The 21,447-nt window shown below is 42.2% G+C and overlaps 2 protein-coding genes across 5 annotated transcripts; both read right to left on the bottom strand.

Moving 5' to 3' along the window:
• Window positions 1–4,479: 4,479 nt before the first annotated feature.
• Window positions 4,480–14,510, bottom strand: BMI1 (BMI1 proto-oncogene, polycomb ring finger). 4 transcript variants are annotated; one of them, XM_037058108.1, is made up of 10 exons: window positions 14,279–14,510; window positions 9,389–9,519; window positions 8,984–9,080; window positions 8,334–8,389; window positions 8,186–8,236; window positions 7,916–8,024; window positions 7,790–7,835; window positions 7,266–7,364; window positions 6,822–6,902; window positions 4,480–6,736 (listed from the first exon to the last, which is right to left on the bottom strand). In XM_037058108.1, the coding sequence occupies exons 2-10, from the start codon at window positions 9,498–9,500 to the stop codon at window positions 6,407–6,409; spliced, it is 981 nt and encodes a 326-aa protein (XP_036914003.1). In that variant the 5' UTR covers window positions 9,501–9,519; window positions 14,279–14,510; the 3' UTR covers window positions 4,480–6,406. The 4 variants fall into 4 exon arrangements, with proteins under 4 accessions (XP_036914003.1, XP_036914006.1, XP_036914005.1 ...); XM_037058111.1 differs by lacking the exon at window positions 14,279–14,510 and adding an exon at window positions 13,808–13,977 and having other exon boundaries at window positions 6,400–6,736; XM_037058110.1 differs by lacking the exon at window positions 14,279–14,510 and adding an exon at window positions 10,271–10,365 and having other exon boundaries at window positions 6,400–6,736.
• Window positions 14,511–15,727: 1,217 nt separating this feature from the next.
• On the bottom strand, window positions 15,728–19,565 carry COMMD3 (COMM domain containing 3). Its single transcript, XM_037058112.1, has 8 exons — window positions 19,387–19,565; window positions 18,003–18,114; window positions 17,838–17,901; window positions 17,712–17,746; window positions 17,301–17,361; window positions 17,162–17,218; window positions 17,015–17,074; window positions 15,728–16,086 (listed from the first exon to the last, which is right to left on the bottom strand). The coding sequence occupies exons 1-8, from the start codon at window positions 19,523–19,525 to the stop codon at window positions 16,027–16,029; spliced, it is 588 nt and encodes a 195-aa protein (XP_036914007.1). The 5' UTR covers window positions 19,526–19,565; the 3' UTR covers window positions 15,728–16,026.
• Between the last annotated feature and the right edge of the window lie 1,882 nt (window positions 19,566–21,447).

Genomic DNA, 21,447 nt, shown 5'->3' with positions numbered 1-21,447 from the left:
TTAACGTAAACCTTGGAAGAGGACGGCCCGGGGCGGGACTCCAGGCCTCCAGGCACTGCACAGACTCTGAAGCTTCCCAGGTCTCGAGGGCTCCGGGTGGAGTCGGAGGTGCGAGTGCGGGATCCCCAGGCGCCACTCCCCGAGGAGCCGCCTGCCGTCGGGCGGCTAGGCCCCGCGGGTTTGCCCGCCTCCCAGCCCAGAGGTGCGCCGCGCAGGGCCAGGGCGGGGACGAGGGCCCGCGAGAAGACAAGGCCTGTCAGGACCCCCAAGGAAATGAGATTCTTCTCACCGAGGAGAGGAATGCTGCGGGCTCGGCATTGCCTCAGTCTTGGAAAAACGGGGAGGAAAGCACCCCCTTAGGTCTGCGCTGGACTTCATCGCGCTTCACACTGGCCCTTGGGTGTTAGCGCCGTGGTCGCCCCAAGGAAAGTCCCCCCACCCTGGGGTCCAGAGGCGCGGCGAACCGGAGCCTTCCACGAGTGGGGAAGGGGCTCACTCCTAGGGGGTAAAGGGAGAGCCTTAGGGGGAAAATTTACATGTTTAAAAACCGTGGTTGGGAAAAAATTCATGCCACATGGACAAGCCAGTTGTGACGTTCAACACAACGTGCTGTTGAAATACCGAAATCCGCCACCAAATGGCGGCCCCTGCAGTCGGCCGCACAGAGAGAGCGCTCGCCCGCGTCGCCCCTTTCAGGCTGCTTCCACGTCCCTGCCGTTGCCCCGACCCTCTCTCCCAGAAGCCATGCCTCGCTCTCCCGGCTTCTGGGCGCACGCGGGACTCCCGGGTCAGAAGGGCGTTTATACCCCGGGGGTCCGGCAGGCGCGGGCTCTGCGGGGAGCTGGCTGTGTCCCCGAGGCTTTCGGTGGCGACACTCCACTTCCGAGCGCCGGCTCCTCTGCCGAGGGCGCCGGGGATGCAAGAGCCCTGGCCCTTCCCAGGTTTGCCCTGCCCGAGGACCCACACAGGCGTCGCCGTTGGGTCCCAAGCTGTGGTTGATTCGCCAAAATCTCCGGATTCCTGCGGCGCAGCCACCCCTCTCCTCGATTCTGTCGCCTGGTCATGTTTCCTTCCCGAAGAACTAGAGCCTGTTCCCCCCACCCAAGAAGCTCAACTGGACAGTACTCTCTCATCCTCGGCCTTTCCAGTCACATGCTTGCGAAGCGCAGCCTTGGGGAACCTTCAAGGTGGCGATTTTACGTTTTGTTAATTTAGTTCACAATGCATCCAACAACATCCCCAACGCCAAGGACACCTCGTTAGTGAAGGAGATAGGACGAAGGACTCGAGGCAGGAGATCAGAGCGAAGCGGTTATCTCGAACGGCCGAGCGAAACCGCGCTTCTGCGGGCTTTGCATTCGACACCGCTGCCCCCCGGACGCGGGTCCGTTTCCCGCGGGCGCTGCGCCTCCGCGGCAGGGCGGACCCGCCGTTCCCTCGCCTTCGGCAGGAAGGGGCCACCTTGTGAGGCCCTGAGCACCGCGCTGTCGCCGCCTATCACCACGGGGTCAGACGTTGGAGAAACGACTTCGTTTCTCCGCCAGCCAAGCCGCGAAGGGCCTGACAATCTAGCTTTCAAAATTGGCGGGAGGCGAATCCGCCCGGCCGAGCGCGGCGCGCGGCGAGCGGCGCACGCGCAAGATGGCCTCCCGGTGCCCTAGGCGGCCCGGGCTCGCGCCGGCCGGCCGGGCCCCCACCGCGCGCTCGGTGGCGGAGGCCTGAGCCGCGGCTCCTCGCGCTCCTCCGAGAGCGGCTGGTGAAAAACTGAGTGGGAGAAGGGCGCTTTCCTCCGAACGTGTCCGTTCGGTAAAGGTTCCCGGACCGGGAAGGCAGCGCTGCCGAGAAGGGGAGGTCATTTTCTGCAGGGGGCGTCTTGGGTGCTTTCCACTGAGCACCAGAACATAAAAAGGCTTTTAGGGGGTGATGGAAAGCCATTCATCTTTCCACCCTAAATGCCGTCGTGCCGGCTTATCTTCCAGGTCCTGCAGTGCGCGCCCGTCTTCGGCTTTGGGCTTTGTTCCAGTGTCTTCCACCCTTGGTGTGGAGACCCGGGTGGACCTCTCTCATCCAGTCATCTTATTATCTATCCCTTTCTCATCCCAGTTTTCAACCCGATCCCCTGTGTACCCTGGTCCTCAACGATCCACGTCTCCACTCAAATTGGGTTCCAGCTACTTAGGAGGACACCAGGATGGAGAGCGCAGAATCAGGTCCCAACTTGGAATCGCGTTCTCTGTGAAGTTTGGATTTTATGGCGACCCCCACGTCCAACAATCAGAGCAAGAAGTAATATTTGTGTTGAAATTAAGTGATTCTTACAACATCACCTACTATTTGGGGAGTTCCTTCTGATAGGAAGGAACTATAGGAAGAATATATCCCTGGCAGGGATATATAAAAATCTTAACGACAAGAGTTAACATACTGAAAGTAATATAACTCGTTCTTTGAAGTTTTGGAACGCTTACTCTTCTTTTTCTTCTTCTTTTTTTTTTTGATGGGTTAAATGAGACTTCGCAATGACTTTTCCACATGCACTTGAACTTCTTCAGAAAACCCACAAGTATCTTAGAGTGCTGTCTTTCCAGAGATAAATGACTTTTGATGCCGTCGACTTGAAGACAAAAGTTGATAGTGAAGTCTTTATGAGACCTCTAGAAAATGCACACTAAGAAAAAGAAACTGGTGCAAATAAAGGAAATCCGTTTCAAGAACCAAAAGAAGAAAAACGTTAAAAAAAATTAACTGCGGAAACAGGAAACACTCGACTGTGTAAACATTTTCGGAGACTTTCATAATCAAAACTGGGCGATCTTGAGATTTGCAGGATCTACAGGCTCAGTCTTCGCGGGGCTATTTCCCCAAGTCTGATTAACTGAGGCTCTAATAGGTGAAGGACCCAGCTACCTGAAATCTGTAGTCCCAGTTTAGTTCAAGGTTTTATTTAGAGGAGTCAGATTTTTTTTAAGCGATCTGAACAAGAATCACCTGTTGTACTGTTCATTTTATACTCAAAGTAACATCAAGTGAAATGACGTTATCTAACTAACCCAGAGCCTTAAGTTGGAGCTGCGTTGTGTTCTTTGCACCATTAGATGTCTTTAAAAGTGTATGTTTTTAAAAGGGTCATTTAAATGTAATTTCATCAAGAACTTTTGGATAAAATTCGCATTAGATTTAATGGGGGAAAGCAATAAACTAAATCAGAATTTCCAGTCATTCCAGGGGCAATGAGAAAAGATACATTTATCAAAACTTTATATGGATAGACATATATACAAAAGAAAAACTAACCCTTCCTTCACCTCAGGATTCTACAAGAGTCTAGGTTCCCTGGGCACATTATTTCTAAAAGTAGAATCCCATCCCTTCAAAGATTACTGTAAGCTATTCTTAAAAAAGAACAAACATTCATTTCTTATTGGTAACACAAGTAGTGTCCTATTAAATGTGTTACCACTTCATAACAAAACACTTGGTAGGCCTGCCTGTAGGAGTGTACCAAAAGATTTCACAATGAACTAAAACTCCAAATATCAGTAAAATAGTAGGAGGAAAAGATGAAAAGCCCCTACCACATTACTCTGCCAGCCGCATTGTTTCTCCAGAGATCCTAACATTTGCACATAGAGATGGAAACTAAGCAATGTGGTTGGTGGGTTAAGGCAACTTTCCCTCCCCCCCCCAACTCTGCAATTAACGGCCGGCAATTTTAAAAGCAAAATGTAATTGTAAAGTGGTATGCATGTGTAGAGCAAGATAGATCACTATTTACACAACAGCAAACAGCCTCATTCTCTTTCTGCATTTAAGCTAAAATCTGTGAAATCAATTTAGGCATTTTCTGTGGAAAATATTGTTAGTACTAACTTTGTAGTATAGAATCCTTTTCGAAGGCAAAAGCCAAACTTAAAGCTAACTTTTCACATACTCTGTTTTTACTGCTAAGAGTTACAAAAGTTAGCAGCTTTGATACAGGTTTTTGTAAGGCTGAAATTTTTTAAAGTGGTAGTTCAGCAAGTTTTAAATCTTTGTTGTCAGAACTGTGATGGCTGATTATGGGAGAATGCAAAACAATATAATCTTCTGTTTCAATAAAAAAACAAAGTTTTAGCTGAAATAGCCTGAAGCAACTCCCAAGTAGTGGGGGGGGGGTCCTTTTTCTAATAAAATAAATGTACATGTTTTCAAGTATGACAAATGTTAAGCCATAAAGGCAAGAGCTGGTGTTTTAATAAATAACTTCCAAAATAAGTCCACTGTTAAAGTTCCATGTTGATCTTACAACTTGGTTTTATGTAAGTCAAATGACAGTCCACTAGCATTTGAAGTTTTTAGCCTTTGAAGAAGTTTTTTCATTTTTTTATACACATGATCATCCAAAGTAAAATTACCACTAGAAACTTCCACTAACTTTTGTCTTAGATGACATCATGAAAAACTTGAGGCCTAGAAAAATGAGTTAAATTGGCACAGAAATTGGCAAACATGGGTAATTTTTACTTCAAAGATTATAAAGTAAATAAACAGATACATCTTTCAATTGAGCTTTCAAGCAATTATACAACAAATCATGTACTTCTTAGCAACATCACTATTTAAGACAGCAATGGATTCTTTAGCTTTTAACCTGTTGTTATCCACAATAGGGTTTCCAAAATTTCTGCACATTGTGCTTTTCATAACAAATTTTTATTAGTCTTAGCTATTTTCTAAATGAATATTTTTCATTGGATTTTTCCCAATTACAAATGAAAATTTAATTATACATCTATAATTAGAAACAACACAGTGGGACTGTACAAATTTAGGTCAAAATAAAAATATATGTATTTTGTGGTTTCATAAAACTTCATTTACTGGTTTTAAAGAAAGCAGAAGTAACAGCAATATATGTAATGATTTAATGACTATAAGCAAGACAAAGCAATAGAATTGTGCTTCTTTTGCAGACTGGGGACAATGAAATTGTTTAGCTACAATTTTCCCATACAAACATGAAACAATATTCATATAGAATAAACACCCTCAACAAGTAACTGATGGGTGATGAACACACACCAAGTTCGACCAAAGCAAAACACAAACTAAAAAGTGTTGGGGTTATTCATATTTTAAATTCGACATGCTCACTCTATTTAAAAATTAATACCTGTAGAAGCTCAAAATAAATTGCTTCTATTTCCAGACATTAGAGAAAGGGCATATGCCATTGTTTAAAACTGTAAAAGCAAATCTTAAATTTGAAGTTACTACTATTATATCACATATTAAAATAATTTTAGATAAAATGCCTTCTTCCAGCAATTTGCTGGTTTATTTTAAAATTTGTTTTAAGATTATAGTGATCAATATGTATTTTAAAAACACATTGATTTCACTATAAGCAATGGGAAATGAAGACACTATTTCCAAATTCCTTAGTTAAAAGTTCTTCTTTACTGAAACAATTTTAAAAGTAAACATGTACCACTAGAGAAAGTCAGTATAATGATTTGCCAATTGCTTCCAAAGGAACAGACTTTTGAATTAGATATCCACATTAAAAATATTCTATGCCGAGAAAGCTTAAACAGAGGGTATCTGCAAAGGTCGAACCAGTTTGGAGAATTTTAACAACCATTTTTGAATGCATGAAACACAATATTTTCTTTATAGTATTTATAAATATATCATACAATACTGTTTTCCTGTTATGTCATATACCAATATGGCATTGTACAACAAGCATAATGCCATCTGATTCTTACAAAAGCGAATCATTTAAACAAGTCAGTAAAATAAACGGAAGTACCCGCTTTTAGGCATACAGATTGTAAAACTGAAGTTTACTTTCCTTTGATCAGTTTTGTGTAGCAACAGAGAAGTAAAAATCAAACAGGAATCAAAATGGCTAAATATGCAAGAAATCGTTATTCACAGTGACATGGCTACATAGAATGCATTATTCTATGCATATTCTTTCTGTTTGTTGAATTTCCAGATAAAAAGCACTTGTTTTCTACAGGTTCACAAAACAGCTTAATAACAAGAACAATCAAGGAGAAAGTAATGTAGGCATTAGTTGAAATTAACAAACTATGGCCAAATCTTTATATCCACTGCAGAATAATTTCAAATCCAAAAAACAGTTACAGAAGCCATTTCATATCTTTCCTAACACACAGAAAAAAAAAATCTTGCCTGACTTCTCAGAAACCAATTCTTTATAGGAACAGTCTTTCTTTTCAATTAACGTCCACATCAGTATCACATCTAGTCCATCTTTTATAGCCAAATTTAACATCACTACAAAAGAAAGCAAATTAGACGATAGTCACACGTATTAGCATCTATAAAGCTGTAATGGCATGAAGACATCTATATAAATCAGGGGTTTAAAATTTTTTCCTTAAGGTCTCAGGTATCAACCAGATGAAGTTGCTGAGGACCCATTTACTGATGATTTTCGAGGTCTATTGGCAAAGGAAGATTGGTGGTTACCGCTGGGGCTGTTGCTGGTTCCATTCATAGTACTGGAAATGTGAGGAAACTGAGGATGAGGAGACTGAACTGGAGTACTGGGGCTAGGCAAACAAGAAGAGGTGGAGGGAATACCTCCCGCTGGGCTGTTGGCCTTATCACTCCCAGAGTCACTTTCCAGTTCTCCAGCATTTGTCAGTCCATCTCTCTGGTGACTGATCTTCATTCTTTTACAAGTAGGTCGAACTCTGTATTTCAAAGGAAGGGGACCATTCTACAAAGTTAAAAGGGGGAAAAAAATCAGTCTTAATTTTTTAAAATAGTTTACCACAACAATCTGTATTAGATATCCTACTTACCCTTCTCCAGGTATAAATGTAGGCAATATCCATTAGTGTATAGTAATCCTTTAAAGGTTCCTCTTCATACATGACATCAATCTATTAAAAAAATGGTATTTCAATTAAGTATGACAAAGAACAAAGATAAGCCTAGATTTTTCTTTTGTCATCTAAATATAATCAAAACATGCTTTAAAAAACATTTTCCCCAAACATTTGGACAAAGAATCCCTCTTGAAATCTCAAACAAGGGAAAATATTTCCTGAATTTACTTAGGGATTTGTTTTCATAGCACAAAACAGAAGTTATTTTAAAAGATACTTCCAAATTATATACCAAATAACATTAAATTTAAAAAAATTCTATTTTTTTTAGTTTAGAATCCAAAAGAAAAAAGTCAATGAATTTTTTAAAAAAGAGAGAGATGTATATAAAATGTATGAAAGATATAAGATACATACCTGGAAAGTATTAGGTATGTCCATTTTACTTCTGAGAAACTTTCTTAGGTGCATCACAGTCATTGCTGCTGGGCATCGTAAATACCTTTTATCATTCACCTAATTACATTTTAAAAAAACAAATTTTTATTCTTAATTTTCAGATTAAAAAAAAAGCTTTCGGTTGCCTGAATATAATAAAAGGTATCACCAAAACTGGGATATTACTAAATTCTCAACTACGTTTTGAGATTACTACTTTTATAAATATTAAATGAAAGGGTACCTGACATAATAAGGAAACTTTAAGTATATAAAGCAAAACATTAATTATTTAAGACATTTTATATCAATAGTAATCATATAGGAAATAAATTCTATTTATTAAGTACCAGATATAGATAATTCTTAAACATCAAACATGACAAATTTCTTCTATTTGACAGCATCATCTGACCCTACAGTATTCTAAAGGGCAACATACAGTTGTAAAATTTAGAATCTAAGCAATGTTTCTTTTATGCTTTGGGGACATGGAACCTTACCTCCTCCTTAGATTTCTCCTTGTCTTTGTTTACTTTCCTATCCAATCTAGGAAACAGATAATTTATTAGTGAAACAATGTATCTAATAAACACACAAATATAAAACATATTTCCTAAAGAATTTACCTGTTTTGATCAAAGAATTCAATGGATAAGCTTATTATCTCATCATCGGTTATAATTCTCTTATCTTCATCTGCAACTTCTCCCCTATCTTCATTAGAGCCATTGGCAGCTGTAAAGACATTTTGAAATTCAATCTTAAAAAAATAAATATTTAATTAAATATTGTACATATGAGAATGGAAGTGATACTTCAGATTACATTCAATTTTAAGAATCACTGAATGAATTCTCCCTCCAAATAAAATGTCTTCCCAGCTCCCAAGAGTTTACCATCAGCTGAAGGATGAGCTGCATAAAAATCCCTTCTTCTCTTCATTTCATCTAAAGGGGGGAGAGGAGGAGAAGACTTAGACATTTAGTATAATGGGTAAAACTGATAAAACACTTTTTAAAATTCATTTTTAAGCAAGTTACCTACTTTTGAAAAGCCCTGGAACTAATTTGTATACAATATCTTGAAGAGTTTTATCTGACCTGAAAAAAAAATAAATTATACAAGTAAACTATCAATATGACAATAGCTAAAAATGCTCATAAGTTATTAATAGATTCTTTGTTTTCCTGGTGCTATTGTATTTTACTTGATTGTGCTACTGTCTATAACTACCCCAATACAATCATTAATTATAGGCATGAAAGTTCTTTATGTAGTAGCACTCAAAAATCAGGAGAATAATATTTTATATTCACCAATAAATTCTTCACATTTCTCTAAGTCAAGAAACGTGTGTGCTTTAAATTACTAAGTTAGCTATGAAGGAACAAAGGGATGAGAAAGAAGCACTTTAAACACATTCACTTTTTTACCTGTCATGAAGTCAATAAAACTGCAAAAATGGAGAACTGATTCAGTTTTTAAGAATCTTAAAAGCACTTGAATAACACTGAGCTTTGTTTAAAATTAGTCACTGTTAACACAACAAGAAATTAAGGGCTACCTTCCAAAAAGCCTATATATTAGGTGAGACTCAAGAATACAATTTCTGTGCAGAAATAAACAGGGTAACCTTCACTAAATTATGCAATTCCAACAACACTTACAAACAAAGATTTTAAATATTTTCCTACCTGATATTTAGTAGTGGTCTGGTTTTGTGAACTTGGACATCACAGATAGGACAATACTTGCTGGTCTCCAGGTAACGCACAATACATGTTTTACAGACTAAGAAATAGAGACATTTTGTAAGCTTAGAAATTATATGCTAACCATTAAAATTAGTGTCAGAAATGGAGAACTAATACTACCAAAATGGTAAATACCTAAAGATATTTTCAATTAACTAAACTAATGTCCTCATAAATACTTACACATTGCATACTTATAATAAAATGTTACTAAATGCAAAAGAAAAATAGATTCCATCACTTTTTAGCACCATTCTCAAGGATTGAGGAATTGTTAATTTCCCTATTTCAGGATAAAATGTGAAACACCTATGACACAAAAAAGATCTAAAACTTTGTACTTACAGGAATGTAGACATTCTATTATGGTTGTGGCATCAATGAAGTACCCTCCACAAAGTACACACATAAGGTGGGGATTTAGCTCAGTGATCTTGATTCTGGTTGTTCGATGCATTTCTGCTTGATAAAAAATCCTACAAGACATAGACATGGCCATAAGTCACAGAAAGAGAATCCACATTACCTCCAATTTTAGTAACTGTACACTTTGAAATGCTGAGGCATTCATGAAACTCTTAACACTGTACAGCTAGACTGTCCAAATGTTTTCTACAAAAGAAATTTATAATCAGACTCGAATCAAGTCTACTAAACTGGTGAAAAATGTTCCAACTAAAGTTAACTTGTGGTCTCTCCGGTCATTCCAGCAGGGCAAAGAAAAGGTCTGGGGTGGGGGCAGGGAGCCGAGAGTATTCGGGTCTCTTTCTTCCATTTGTCTTCCAGCCTAGCAGCCCCACGGCTGCTGCAGTCGCTACACCGTCCCCGCAGATATTTATCAAAGGCTAAGGGCTTGTTCAGTCTCTGACTTTATTGCAAAACTTCTTTAAGGATCTTCAGGGGTTCTTGAAGCTGAGGAGCATGCCCTGGCTTTCCAGGGGTTCCTGTTGTTTTAGGCGCTTCCAGCAACCAGAACCTGGCACGTTTTTTACGCAACACAAAGGGAAAACAAATTCTGCTCTATCTGCATCCCTGGCATTTCCGGAGCTGGGTGCTGGGGCCTCAGGAGAAGCACCTCCAAGTCGGCCTCGGGCTGGGGCCTGAGCGCGCGGACACTCGGGGGGCCGGGATGCGAGGGGCGGATCCACCTCTGTGGCTCCGTGGCTCTGTCTCGCTCCAGATTCGGCACTGGCCTCTGTCGGGGTTTCCATAGCAACTTACACTTACACTTGGCATCCGGCCACAGCCACAACTCTGTGCGGACCCAGGCCGAGCTGGAGCTTCGGTGGGGCGTGCGGGGCGGTCGGGGCGGCGGCGGCTGGCGAGGGGGAGGGGCTGGAGCGGCGCGGGGGCGGGGCCGGCGCGGGGGCGGGGTGGGGTGTGGGCGCAGCGGCGCTCACGGGGGTGGGGCGGCCCCACGAGGCCCGTGACACTAGGGAACAGTACCCCAGCCTGCTGCAACCCAGCAGGGCAGCTGGGGGCACCCCGGAGTGGGCGAATGGTAAAGGAAAATGCAAACCGCACTCCCGGTCATTTCGGACATTCTTGGGGGCCTCTTTCCACGTCGACTCTTCGCTTCTTTCAGATCTTGCTTCACTCTTTCGGTCTCTCCTGTTAGCAATCACTAGGTCAAAAATTTCACGAAGGGATATTTTTGAGAATTGCCAACGGTGCACTTAGTCTCAAACCCTCAGGGCTCAAATTGCAAAGACGTTTATTGAACTGAACCTCTTTAAAACTTTTTTCTTCAATATGAAGTTCTGCTGTACATTAGATGAGCGATAAAGTTCTAGAAAGGCTGAAAACTAAAATCTGTTTTACAAGAAGATAAGACGGGGACAAAGCCCTATATTTTATTTGAGCTATGCTGGATGCAAGAAAAGCTACTTTAATAGGTAAAATAGTGACAATATGTAAAGAACCATGTGACCAACCCATTCTCAAGGCTAAATCAACACTCTGTCAACTCACAGCAACCATAGGAGAGAAAAACAAATGTCTTTTTTTTAGCCTAAACTCCATTGAGACCCCCACACGATGAAATGACATTCCCAACAGATAGTATATGTTATAAAAGGTCACTGTCAGTAACCATAAACTAATGTACAATCCAGGAAGTCAATTACTTCATGTAGTAGTCTTCAAAAACAACATTTCTTACACCCACTTCATTCATTTCAGAACATAAAATAAGACTAAACTTTCAGACCTGTCTGAAGGACCTTCTCAAAGGTGCCTCGAATAGAAATCTGGGAGCTTGTGAAACTTGAAGAAGTATCTGAGGTTTTAATTCTTAGGAAATTTTAGTGCAGAAGAGGAAAGTAGCAATCAACATACTTCAATGGCTGAAACTAAATGCTTTGGAGTACTACAAAATGATAAAATACAAAACAAAACCTCTTTTATGAACGTGCCTACAGTGGCAACCAGCGACTTCAACCAGAAAGCTTCATGTTTGACTCCTCAGTTATCTTTGGGTTACCTGGTTTAGAAGAATTTTCCAACATATTGTTGATACAAATCTAAATGGGGTTGCAGAGGAGTTGTGGGTAGAGCAGTGTCCATAAAGAGTAGCAATATCTAAATCCACCGTATTTGATGCTTAAAGACAAACATTCTTGGTTGTTAAAGACTCTCCTCGGGACACTGCAGGACCTTTCCTAGAAAGTATATACTTCCATCTGCCTGTGAAAGCATACCATACTAATGTCACCAATCATGAAGTTGAAGTTAGGGGCTTCAGTAAAAAGAGCTGCCTTTCCTTCTCCACTTTCCAGAAAACCAACACCAAATACAAATATTAATACACACAACAATCAAACCTCAGTGGAGACTAATCGACTGATTGGCTTTAAACATTTAGGTCACATGTACTTGACCAAAACCCTTTCAAATTCACACTAAATCTTAATTCACACAACCCTCAACCTAAATTCAGAAGAATTTGGCTACAATCTCATTATCATTTATAATGCTAAATAGTATCACTTTGTTACTATATAAAAACCAGTTCTTTGTCTTTTTATTCCATTTGAAAGTACTGGCAGCTTAGTGAAAAATGAAAATATTTGACATGTTGATAAGGTTTAAGAAACACTTGCACCTTGGAAATGAAAACCTTCTATGTTCCAACACAGAAACTGCCAGCTAATCAAGCAAAGATGCACCAAACATACAATGGTAAAAATACTCAATAGTTAAAACTTGCCATTATAGTATACTTAGTTGGGGCTGTCAATTTGGTTGGAGGCCTGACACCAGTAATGTCAAAATGAAGGAAAACAGAAGCAAGTTCTTATGTTAACAATCAGCTTGACTATTGCAATCTAAGAAATGCAAATGAACTTCATAACCTCAGTTGAGGCTCACAGCTCAATACAAGTATGGGTGAAGCAGGGGTTAACTTGGCCCCTAGGGAGAATTTTGCCTATTTGGGCACTTAATGCATATCCAAGAACTTGGTAGAATCTTAATTGATTTATCAATAGCAATGAAATGCTAAACTATCTTACAAAAGTGTGTGTGTGCATACACACACATGCACATACAGTGACTTTTGCATGGCTTTAAAGATACTGTTACTAGATGGATAACTTGCACAAGTAGATTATTTCAAACATTTGCACTCTGGGGCAGAAGTATAGGAATGTACTCAAGTATGAAAAATTTATACATTCGCTCATAAAATCAACCTCTAAAGGATTCTGATTAGTTTACTTAAAACTCAAATGTTAACATAGTCTCATAAGTTAGTATACACTGTCAACAATTTGCATCTCTAAGTTCCAAGTGTTTAATATAGCTTATCATGTGTTTCCAGAACTTGAGAGTTAAGGAATAAGTTGAACTATTCATAACATTCCAGGTACCACCAACCTACAGTCGGATTTGAAAAACTATGCCCAGAATTTCTCCTACGTTAAGGGAAGGGGTTAACACATCCTTCTCTTTCAAATACTCTACGGTGACTACTAAGCCCACTAAATCCTTTTGTTGCAATTGGAAATGATCAAAGTCCTTCTACTTGTTTACTTCCAACTATTAACTGTAAATCTCTGTAGAAGAGATCATGCTATATAGCTGTCAAACCCAAAAGACTGCATAAACACATCCAAGCACTTTTTAATGCTTCTTTTCCAAAGCATCTCTTTGCCATTATGACCTATGATGGCATTTAGCAAAATCTATAAAAGGCAGTAGACTTTAGGTCATGGTTCTAGGTGCATCCCATAGTAGAGGTTGAGAAAAGTTGTAGTTTCCGAAAGGGAAAAAGAGAAAGAGGAAAAAGGCTTGAAAGAAAGGAAACCTTCTTGCAAGACTAACGTCCAGTCACCATCATCAATCCAAAAAAAAAAAAAAAAAAAGCTCCAAATTTGAAATGGCCACTTCCCAGGGAGCACTTCCCAAGTGATGTTTAAAGAACTTATTCAAGACGGATAACAAATAACACCTTGAAAACTTTACCATTTAAAACCCAAATGCAGAAGACCTTGGAAACAACTGGGAACCGCCATCTTACAAGCCATCCAATTTCACACAAGTGTCCCTCCAACTTAAGTTAATAACATTTTTATTTCGGCTCCCCCCGGTCTAACATCTACCTTGGCGGGACCGCTGCCCCCCACGTAACCCGTCCCTATAAAATGGGGGCGTTCTCTGGTTGTTTATACCCCTCAAAAGCCCTTTCTTCGGGAGAGGAGGGAAGCCACTTGACCCAAGCAGCTCCCGATTTCAGGAACCCGTCCCCGTTTCATCAAAATATACCTCTCAACAAAGGGCGCCGCGGCCGCGAGAGCCGCAGAGGCTGCAAATACAAGTGTTCTTCTCGGGGGCCATGTGCATCGCGAGGGTGTAAAGGGGCGCTGAGGGGAGAAAGGAACTAAAACGTGGGGCCGCGCGCAGCGCGTCCGGGGCTGAGCGGGAGGCGGCTGGAGCGGCGCCGAGCCCGGCTGGCGGCGGCGGCGCGGCGCGGGCTGCGGGTCGGTCCCGGCGCCGCGGGAGTCGGCGGGCGGCGCGGGCGCGTGCTCGCGGGCGCGGGAGGCGCGCGGGGCCGGAGGGCGGCGGCGGCGGCGGGCGGCGGCGCGGGGCTCGGCGCCCACGCTGTCAGCGCCCTCCTGGCCGGCGGGGCGAGGCGCGGGGGGGGGTTGCTCCCGGTCCACCCGCGGCCGGCTCCGGCCCCGCGCGGCCCCGGCCGGCCCCCGGCCCAGGCCTGGAGGCGCCTCGCCTCTTACGTACCCGGAAAAAGCAGCCGGCGAGAGGCGATCGAAGCGGGCGGAAAAGACAATGAAAGTTAAAAGTCGTTCAGCAGAAAATGAATGTGAGCCAAGCGGCCATCTTGAAGCAAGCTGCAGACGCCGCTGTCAATGGGCAACGAGCGCAGCCGAGAGGAGCCGCGGCCGCCGCGCTCGGCTCATGCCGCCTCCCGAGCCCGGCCTCCTCCTCCTCCTCTGCCTCGGCCTCCTCCTCCTCCGCCTCGGCCTCCTCCTCCTCGGCCTCCAACGCCTCCTCCTTGGCCTCCTCCTCCTCCTCCTCTTCGGCCGCCGCCGCCTCCTCCCGCTCCGCACTCGGGGGAGGGAGCGCGCGGAGGGGGCGCGATCAGTATTATTCTGCGGGGCTGGGAGGTGTTTCTAATCCGGATCGGGGCTCCCTCGCCAACATCCCCATTGTCTCGCCCGGATCGCTGCCTTTAATACTACGATTATTATTTCATATTGCTATTGGAAGAGGAGGGCGGGTGGGGGGCGCTGTGTGTGTGTGAGTGCCGAGAGGCTGGGGGAGGGGAAGAAGGATGAGGAGGGGGAGGGGAGGGTGGAAAAAAATGCACCGCTGAAGGCAGAGTGGAAACTGACACCGGCTCCAAAATGGCTCAGAGTCCGCCCGCCCCCTCCCCTACCCCCCCCCACCAGGTCACGTGCTCCCCTCATTCCTTAAGGGCGGCCTGGGAATTAGTGTCGGTGTAGTCGGGCCGGTGGCTGCCCCCTCCCTTCGGAGCAGCGCGACCCGACCCCCTCCCGCTCGCTCAGTGCGCCGGCGGAGACGTTTCTTCGCGACGCCACGCGCGCTACCCGGTTCTCGACGCCGGCATCGCTTTGGCTCTGCTCGCAGCTCAGCCCACCCCAACCCCTCCGTTATTTCTTTTCTGCCGTACGCCTCCGCCCGCGCCACACAAGTCCCCGGGCTCGAACAGCGGAGAGCGCTGGTCCCCGCCCCCCTCTCGGCCCCGCCGCCCGCGAGGGCTGCGGCCCAGACTCCGGCACCGCGACACGGAACCTGCGCCGGAGTTGGGCTCGTGGAAACAACAGCGCCCGCCCCTGTCTTCCCGCGGCCGCACCAGCTCCCGCCAGCGGCCGAGGAGGGGCGCGCACGGGCAGCTGTTCTCTCCGGCCAGGGGCTCCGCGTTGGCGGTGGCCGGGTGGGCCGCGGGAGCCCCGCGGGGGAGGGTCCGGCTGCGGGCGAGCCCTCCAGCGCAGGTAACGGGACCGGCCAGCTCCCCTCCGAAGAGTGACCGCGCCTGCTCTCCATATCTTGAAGTTGGAGTCTTCCAACAAACCCCGGAGATCGCATCCTTTCCCACTGAGTTTAATTTTAATCCAAAGAAAAGGCGGTCGCTAAAAGTTAACGCTAATAGCTCTGTCTTTACAGCAATAATTGACACCCAAAACTCACATCCAAACAAACGCTCAGTAGTTTTGGAGGGAACTTATTTATTCAGAATGTAAATACTGCCTTTTGTAAGACTTGAAAAAATGATCAAAATTTATCAATATACAATTAATAAAGATTCAAATAGGCAGAATTTCCTTCGTAGTTCTTAAACAAGTGTAAAAAAAGCGTCGAAGTTTATGAACGACATAAATCCAAATTTTTTTCTTTCTTTTAAAAAGGAGCATATTCAGTTCGCACAAACGATGGTTCTGATGGTTCTGCCGACGGCAAGGAATTCCTGGTCTTCTAGACCCGGGCGGCTCGCTAACTTCCCCAAGTTACAATTGAGTTGCTCTTTCGAGGCTTTTCGAAGCATCCTTAAGTTTTCCCACTAGGTCCTAAAAGACGTATATAGTGCTAAGTTTTTAAGATAAAACATGGTAAAAAGGTATCCAAGTTTGAGAAAGATTCAAGAAAAAAGTCGGGAGACACTTGATAAACAAGTTTAAAATTCACGAGGACATTAACCTTTGACAGACCATCAAAAGCTTTTCCTCTAAAATAGTTAATCTTCAAATAGGCTACTTGCCCTCAGATTTGAAGTATGATTTATAACCAAATCCTAACAGGAAAGACATATCTAAGTTAAATTTCCCATGTTATTCTAAACAAAGATTATGGTGTATTCACATTTTCTGCAAGTTCGAAGTTTGATTAATGATTACATTAAAAACAACTCTGGAGATGTCTTTTGAAAAGTTAAATTTCATCAAAATTTCAAGCAATGATCTTCATTTTTTAAGTGGTAAGAAATTAATTCGCTGGCATGTCCACTAATCAATGTAATTTTTAATTTCCCCAGTCTTACATTGGCAATATAAAGTTTTGGAATTTTACATATACTTTCCCATTTATTGAAAATTATTTAAAACCAGTTTTAAAATCCTGTTTTGAGAGTTTAATTCAAATTCTGAAAGCAAATAAGACAGTTTAAAAGCCATGTTTGTAACTTTGCTTTGTCCTATAGGATCAAACTGATCACAAACAGAAGGAATTTTCACTCAACACTATACTTCAGAAGTTTATTTTAATAAGAGGGAACAATAAATATACATCAATTCTCTATTAGTAACATTTTAATTTCAAAAGTGAAGCCTACATTAAAATATTGCTTTTCAAGTCCCCTTCCCATTAAATCCTTAACCAACCTTCATTATCTACTGATAGATGGGTTAGATGATTATTCTTCTGAACTTTCTAAAAGCATTAATTCTTAGTTAAACTTCTATAAAAAGGAAGACATATTCACAGGTCCAAATACTGTACCTGTAATTGTTCCATGTTGCAACTAAAACTAATTTCTGGGTGGGATTGGGAATCAGTGTTCTAGAGAAGAAAAAAAGTGCTGTTTATTTAAATCAAGGAAATTAAATTTCATTACACATTTTTTAGATAGGGCTAATGTATAAATACCTCTGCATTTAAGGTCACCAAATATGCAGGTCTGTGTATCTTATGAAGTTGACTGGTCTAAAACAACAGAACACATATCAGACTTTAACTGCATTTTTTAAAGTTTCCTAAGTAACCCTAGAAAACAGTTAAACTTTACCTTTATCTGATATTCCAAACGCCAAGAAACATCAATTATATGAGGGAGAGATCTGCCTATACTGAAAGACACAAGCATAATTTTGTACATAATATCTACAGAAAACTTTCGGTATTTTTACTAAGTATGGTGTCTACCTTTCAACCCCCTCCCCCAACACACATAATTTTAATCCATTCTGAACTTGAAATATTGTTAAATTTTAGTTTCAAGTTCTGTACAGTAAAAGAACATTTTTTAATTATCTCAATAAACTTATCTTTAAAAACATTAGCTTAACTTCAATTGTTTAACTTGCCCTTTGGCCCCTTTTCGTTTGGTCAAGATCCCTGTTTCGTTTCATACCAGTGTTCTCCATTCATACCTGCAAGTGAAAAGTAGCTCAACTTGACACCTTATAAAGGTACCTACCTTCCCAGTAGGCTTTCTAGGGACTCCTTATTATTCTGGAGGACAAAAAAAGAAAAGAAGAAAACACAAATTTGCAAACAGTAGAAAAAAATAGTACTTAATTTTAAAAAATTTGATGTAAATAACCTGATATTCCGTGCAAAACAGTTCTGTTCGCTCTCTATCAAATTTACTGTCTTCTAGATAAGTGCTGAAGGAAAAAAGCCAAAGTTTAATTCCCATTTTAAAAACTAAAATCGGGGTCATAAAGTTACTATTTGCTAATAAGTGGAATTTAAATAAATGTTGTACCTTAGAGTCGATTTGTCAGCTCTTTGCTTTCCTGCTTCCAGTATGTAAGTTGCAACTGCTGCATGACAGTGTTTTAAAACCACTGGATCGATATGTTTCAAGTCTGGGTGATCTAAAATAAATTGCCAGTGATGCCTGTAATAAATTTTTATAGCCTTTTTTCTAAAAGAGATTTTAATTTGGGTAACCCCCCCCCCTTTAACAAGAGAACAAAAATAATTCCACTAATAAGGGCTGGCAATTATAAGTAAATGAGATGAGCAACAACGTCAGTGGCAAAACAATAGAGAGCACACAGCCATAATTTTACTGTTTCTGATCTTTTTTGTTTTTAAATAAACATCATGGTCCTAAGGAAAATATAACCATACAGTAGTCATTCTAACACTGGATGGAGTAAATTCAGAAGAAAGAACACAAATATTTTACAGAGTGAAAATTTAAGAATGAATAAACATTCTCTCTAAAGATTAATTATAGGGTAAATGGCTCCATGGACATTAATACATCAAAGGAAGCGAGGGCACGAGTTCAGAATATTAAATATAATTTTCAAAATATTTTCAGGTTTTGACAGCCATCTTTTTTTCAGAGATTACCCAGGTGGTGGTGACTATTTTCGTTTGAAGAACTTCCACTTTCATACTTTTTGTACAAGTGTTTAGTTTACGAAACCACAGGAAAAAATACAAAAATTTGAATTGCTGGGATATTTATATTTAAGAAAATTATCTAAAAGCGATCTGTCTTAAAATATGTCTTCAACCCATACATATACCCACTCGGCAATCACTGACCACACCACTTAAAAGAGACTCGCCTCTTGGTAACTGGTGCGGAACAAAACATTATGTACCGTATCTTAACGTTCTAGGTGTAATACATACCTAACTAGAGTGTTGGAGTGATCGTAGAACTTGAGGTATTACTCTAAATTGTAAAATATTTGCCCTAGTAATTACTCTAGAAACAGACCCTTTAAAACCTTTGGCAGCCTAGCACTAAAAGCTTGAATTGCCAGAGCTCGCCTGATGAAATCCAAGTGTCAAATAGCCCTTTCCCCATACCAGGCTGAAAGCCTTGGATGTTTAGGCCACAAACATGACTTAAACTCGGGCTTTAGAAAGGAACAAAGAGCCTGGGAGGGGGTAATCAGGCAAGGAGCGTGTAGCCGGCTGTGTGCAGGTGCCGACAGGAGATAGAACAACGTTCAGGGTCCGCTTTGGGTTCTGGCAGAGCCACAACCCCACACTATGCAGTCCGGAGCGAAGGGCAAAGCCCGGAGACTTCCTCTTCCTTGGGCTTTTAGCCCTCTCGCTGGGTCTCGCAGCTTTCTGAATGCCCCTCCACCCAGGCCGATCCAGATCAGAGCCGAGCGGCTTACCTAACACGGCCTCGTCCGCCTGGGCGTCCAGCAGGCTCTGGAAAGCCGCCCGGAGGAGAAGCGTGAAGGAGTTGGAGTCAAAAGAGCCGGGATCAGCCAGCATCTGGAAGCCTTTCTGCACATACTGCGAGAGCTCCATTGTGAGCGCGCTGTGACCTTCGACACGCACACCACGTGATACGCGCCGCGCGCTCAGCTGATGCTGCCGCGCGCGCACGCGGCTCCAGGCGGCGGCGCTGGCTGTGGGCCTCCCGGCCCAGAGCGTCCCCCGCCCGTCGCTTTACCCTCGCCCCAAGCCGCCCTGCCCTCGCCCCTAGCCGCCCACCTCCTGCGACCCGCGCGCTCCTGCTGCCGCTTCCTTCTGCGCCGGCCGACAGAACTGCCAGTCCTGAGCTAGAGGGGCGGCCCCGCGCGCTTTGTGGACGCGTTCAATGCTTTCTCTTCCCCTTCGTGCTCACCTGGTACTGTCAGCATCTCCTGCGGGACTCCGCGGCAGCCTTCCCTGACAGACCCCCTTGGGATGTGGTGAAAGGTGTCGGGATCCCTCCCACCCCACTTCCTCAAAAATATGCCTTCCCCGTTCAGCGCGACAGTCTGCGGAAAGCTCCAATTTGAGGCTACTGAGTTTTAGTTTGGGGCGTTTCTTTTATTCACCTGCTTAACACTCCCACATTCCCCTTTTATGAGACTAATTATGTAATTCTTGTTCTTCCTTTTTCATTGTCATTTCTGGAATATTGCAATTGATTCTTGAGTAGGGTGTGTGTGTGTGTACACATACATAATACGTATAGCGCGTGTGTACGTAATGTGCTAAAACGATTAAGGGGTTAATAAATTATTCACGAAGATATTTGACAAAATTATTAAAACTTGTATATGCCGCTGCAAATAAGTACCTTTCAAAAGCAAACATATTTTGTGCTACTGTACTCAGCACATCTATGGGTCCATTTTTAATTACTCAAAGAATCTTCATATATTTGTATCAGACAGTAATCTTAGTAAAATACAGTTAGGAACGGCAAGAATTTTAATTAGAACTAAGTTACTGTATTGGGTACCCATAACTTTAAAGATTCAAATATTATATAAAGTTTAACTTCTTTATATTTCTACGAAGTTGGAGAATAAGAGTGATTCTTTAAGGAAAAAATGCGAAGCGGATTACGCATTTTTGATCAGGAGAATTTCAAAGGAAAAGTAAAAATGCCGGTCTTTTACGGGTAGAGAGGAGGGGTAAGGAACTAGAAAGGTGTTTTAGTTTTCAGTAAAGGTTATTTGAAATAGACTCAACATGAAAGACTTTTCTAGGCATAATTTAGCTGCTTTTTTGAAAAACAAAGTTTCTAATGAATAAAGCCAAGATTTCACCTGGCACCAATACATGGAAAGCACCTCATATACAATAGGATGCAAGTAGAATAATTTAGCATCAGTAACAGACTACTAAATTCTTTGAAGGCTTTGAAAGGCATGTGAACTACCTCTTCAGTTCAATGAGCACGTAGGAAGGAGCAGTGAAGGATTTAAGAGTTTCCCTGGCCTCTTTATAAAACAAACACCTATTAATCATGTTCATCTTTTCTTCCCATCTCTTATTTTCTTTCTAAACTCCTTGTTTCTCCTCAGTAGTAAACTATCAGTCGACAAATTTCCAGATAACTGATTTACATAGGGGTATGTTTTACAGGGCAGAGTTGTGTAAATGTTAAACAATATTAACAACACCCAAGCTCATTATGTTTATTACACATGGAGTTTATGGCCTTGCATAACATTGATTGTTAATACTGTAATAAAATTTGAGTTGATAATTGTAATCATATTCAATCTGGTGTTGAAAAAGAAAGCAATAATGCTTGAGTGTAGATTTTTAAAAATTTTTTAAGAGGGAAGGAAATACAATTAAATGGTTGTGAGTTTGTGGGCATAAAAGTTAGAAAATTCACAAGGATTGTTTCCCTAATAGCTGTTATGTTACTCTCTTGTATAGATGTAATTACTTTCTCTTGTAGGGCATTTGTCTTCTTCTGCCTCAATATATTTATATGTTAGGCC

This window comes from Sturnira hondurensis, unplaced genomic scaffold (genome assembly GCF_014824575.4).
Source record: "Sturnira hondurensis isolate 20B ecotype Veracruz unplaced genomic scaffold, ASM1482457v3 Scaffold0009906, whole genome shotgun sequence".
Classification (NCBI taxonomy): domain Eukaryota; kingdom Metazoa; phylum Chordata; class Mammalia; order Chiroptera; family Phyllostomidae; genus Sturnira; species Sturnira hondurensis.
Note: the sequence above shows the minus strand (reverse complement) of the source record. Positions and strands in the feature narration are given on the sequence as shown.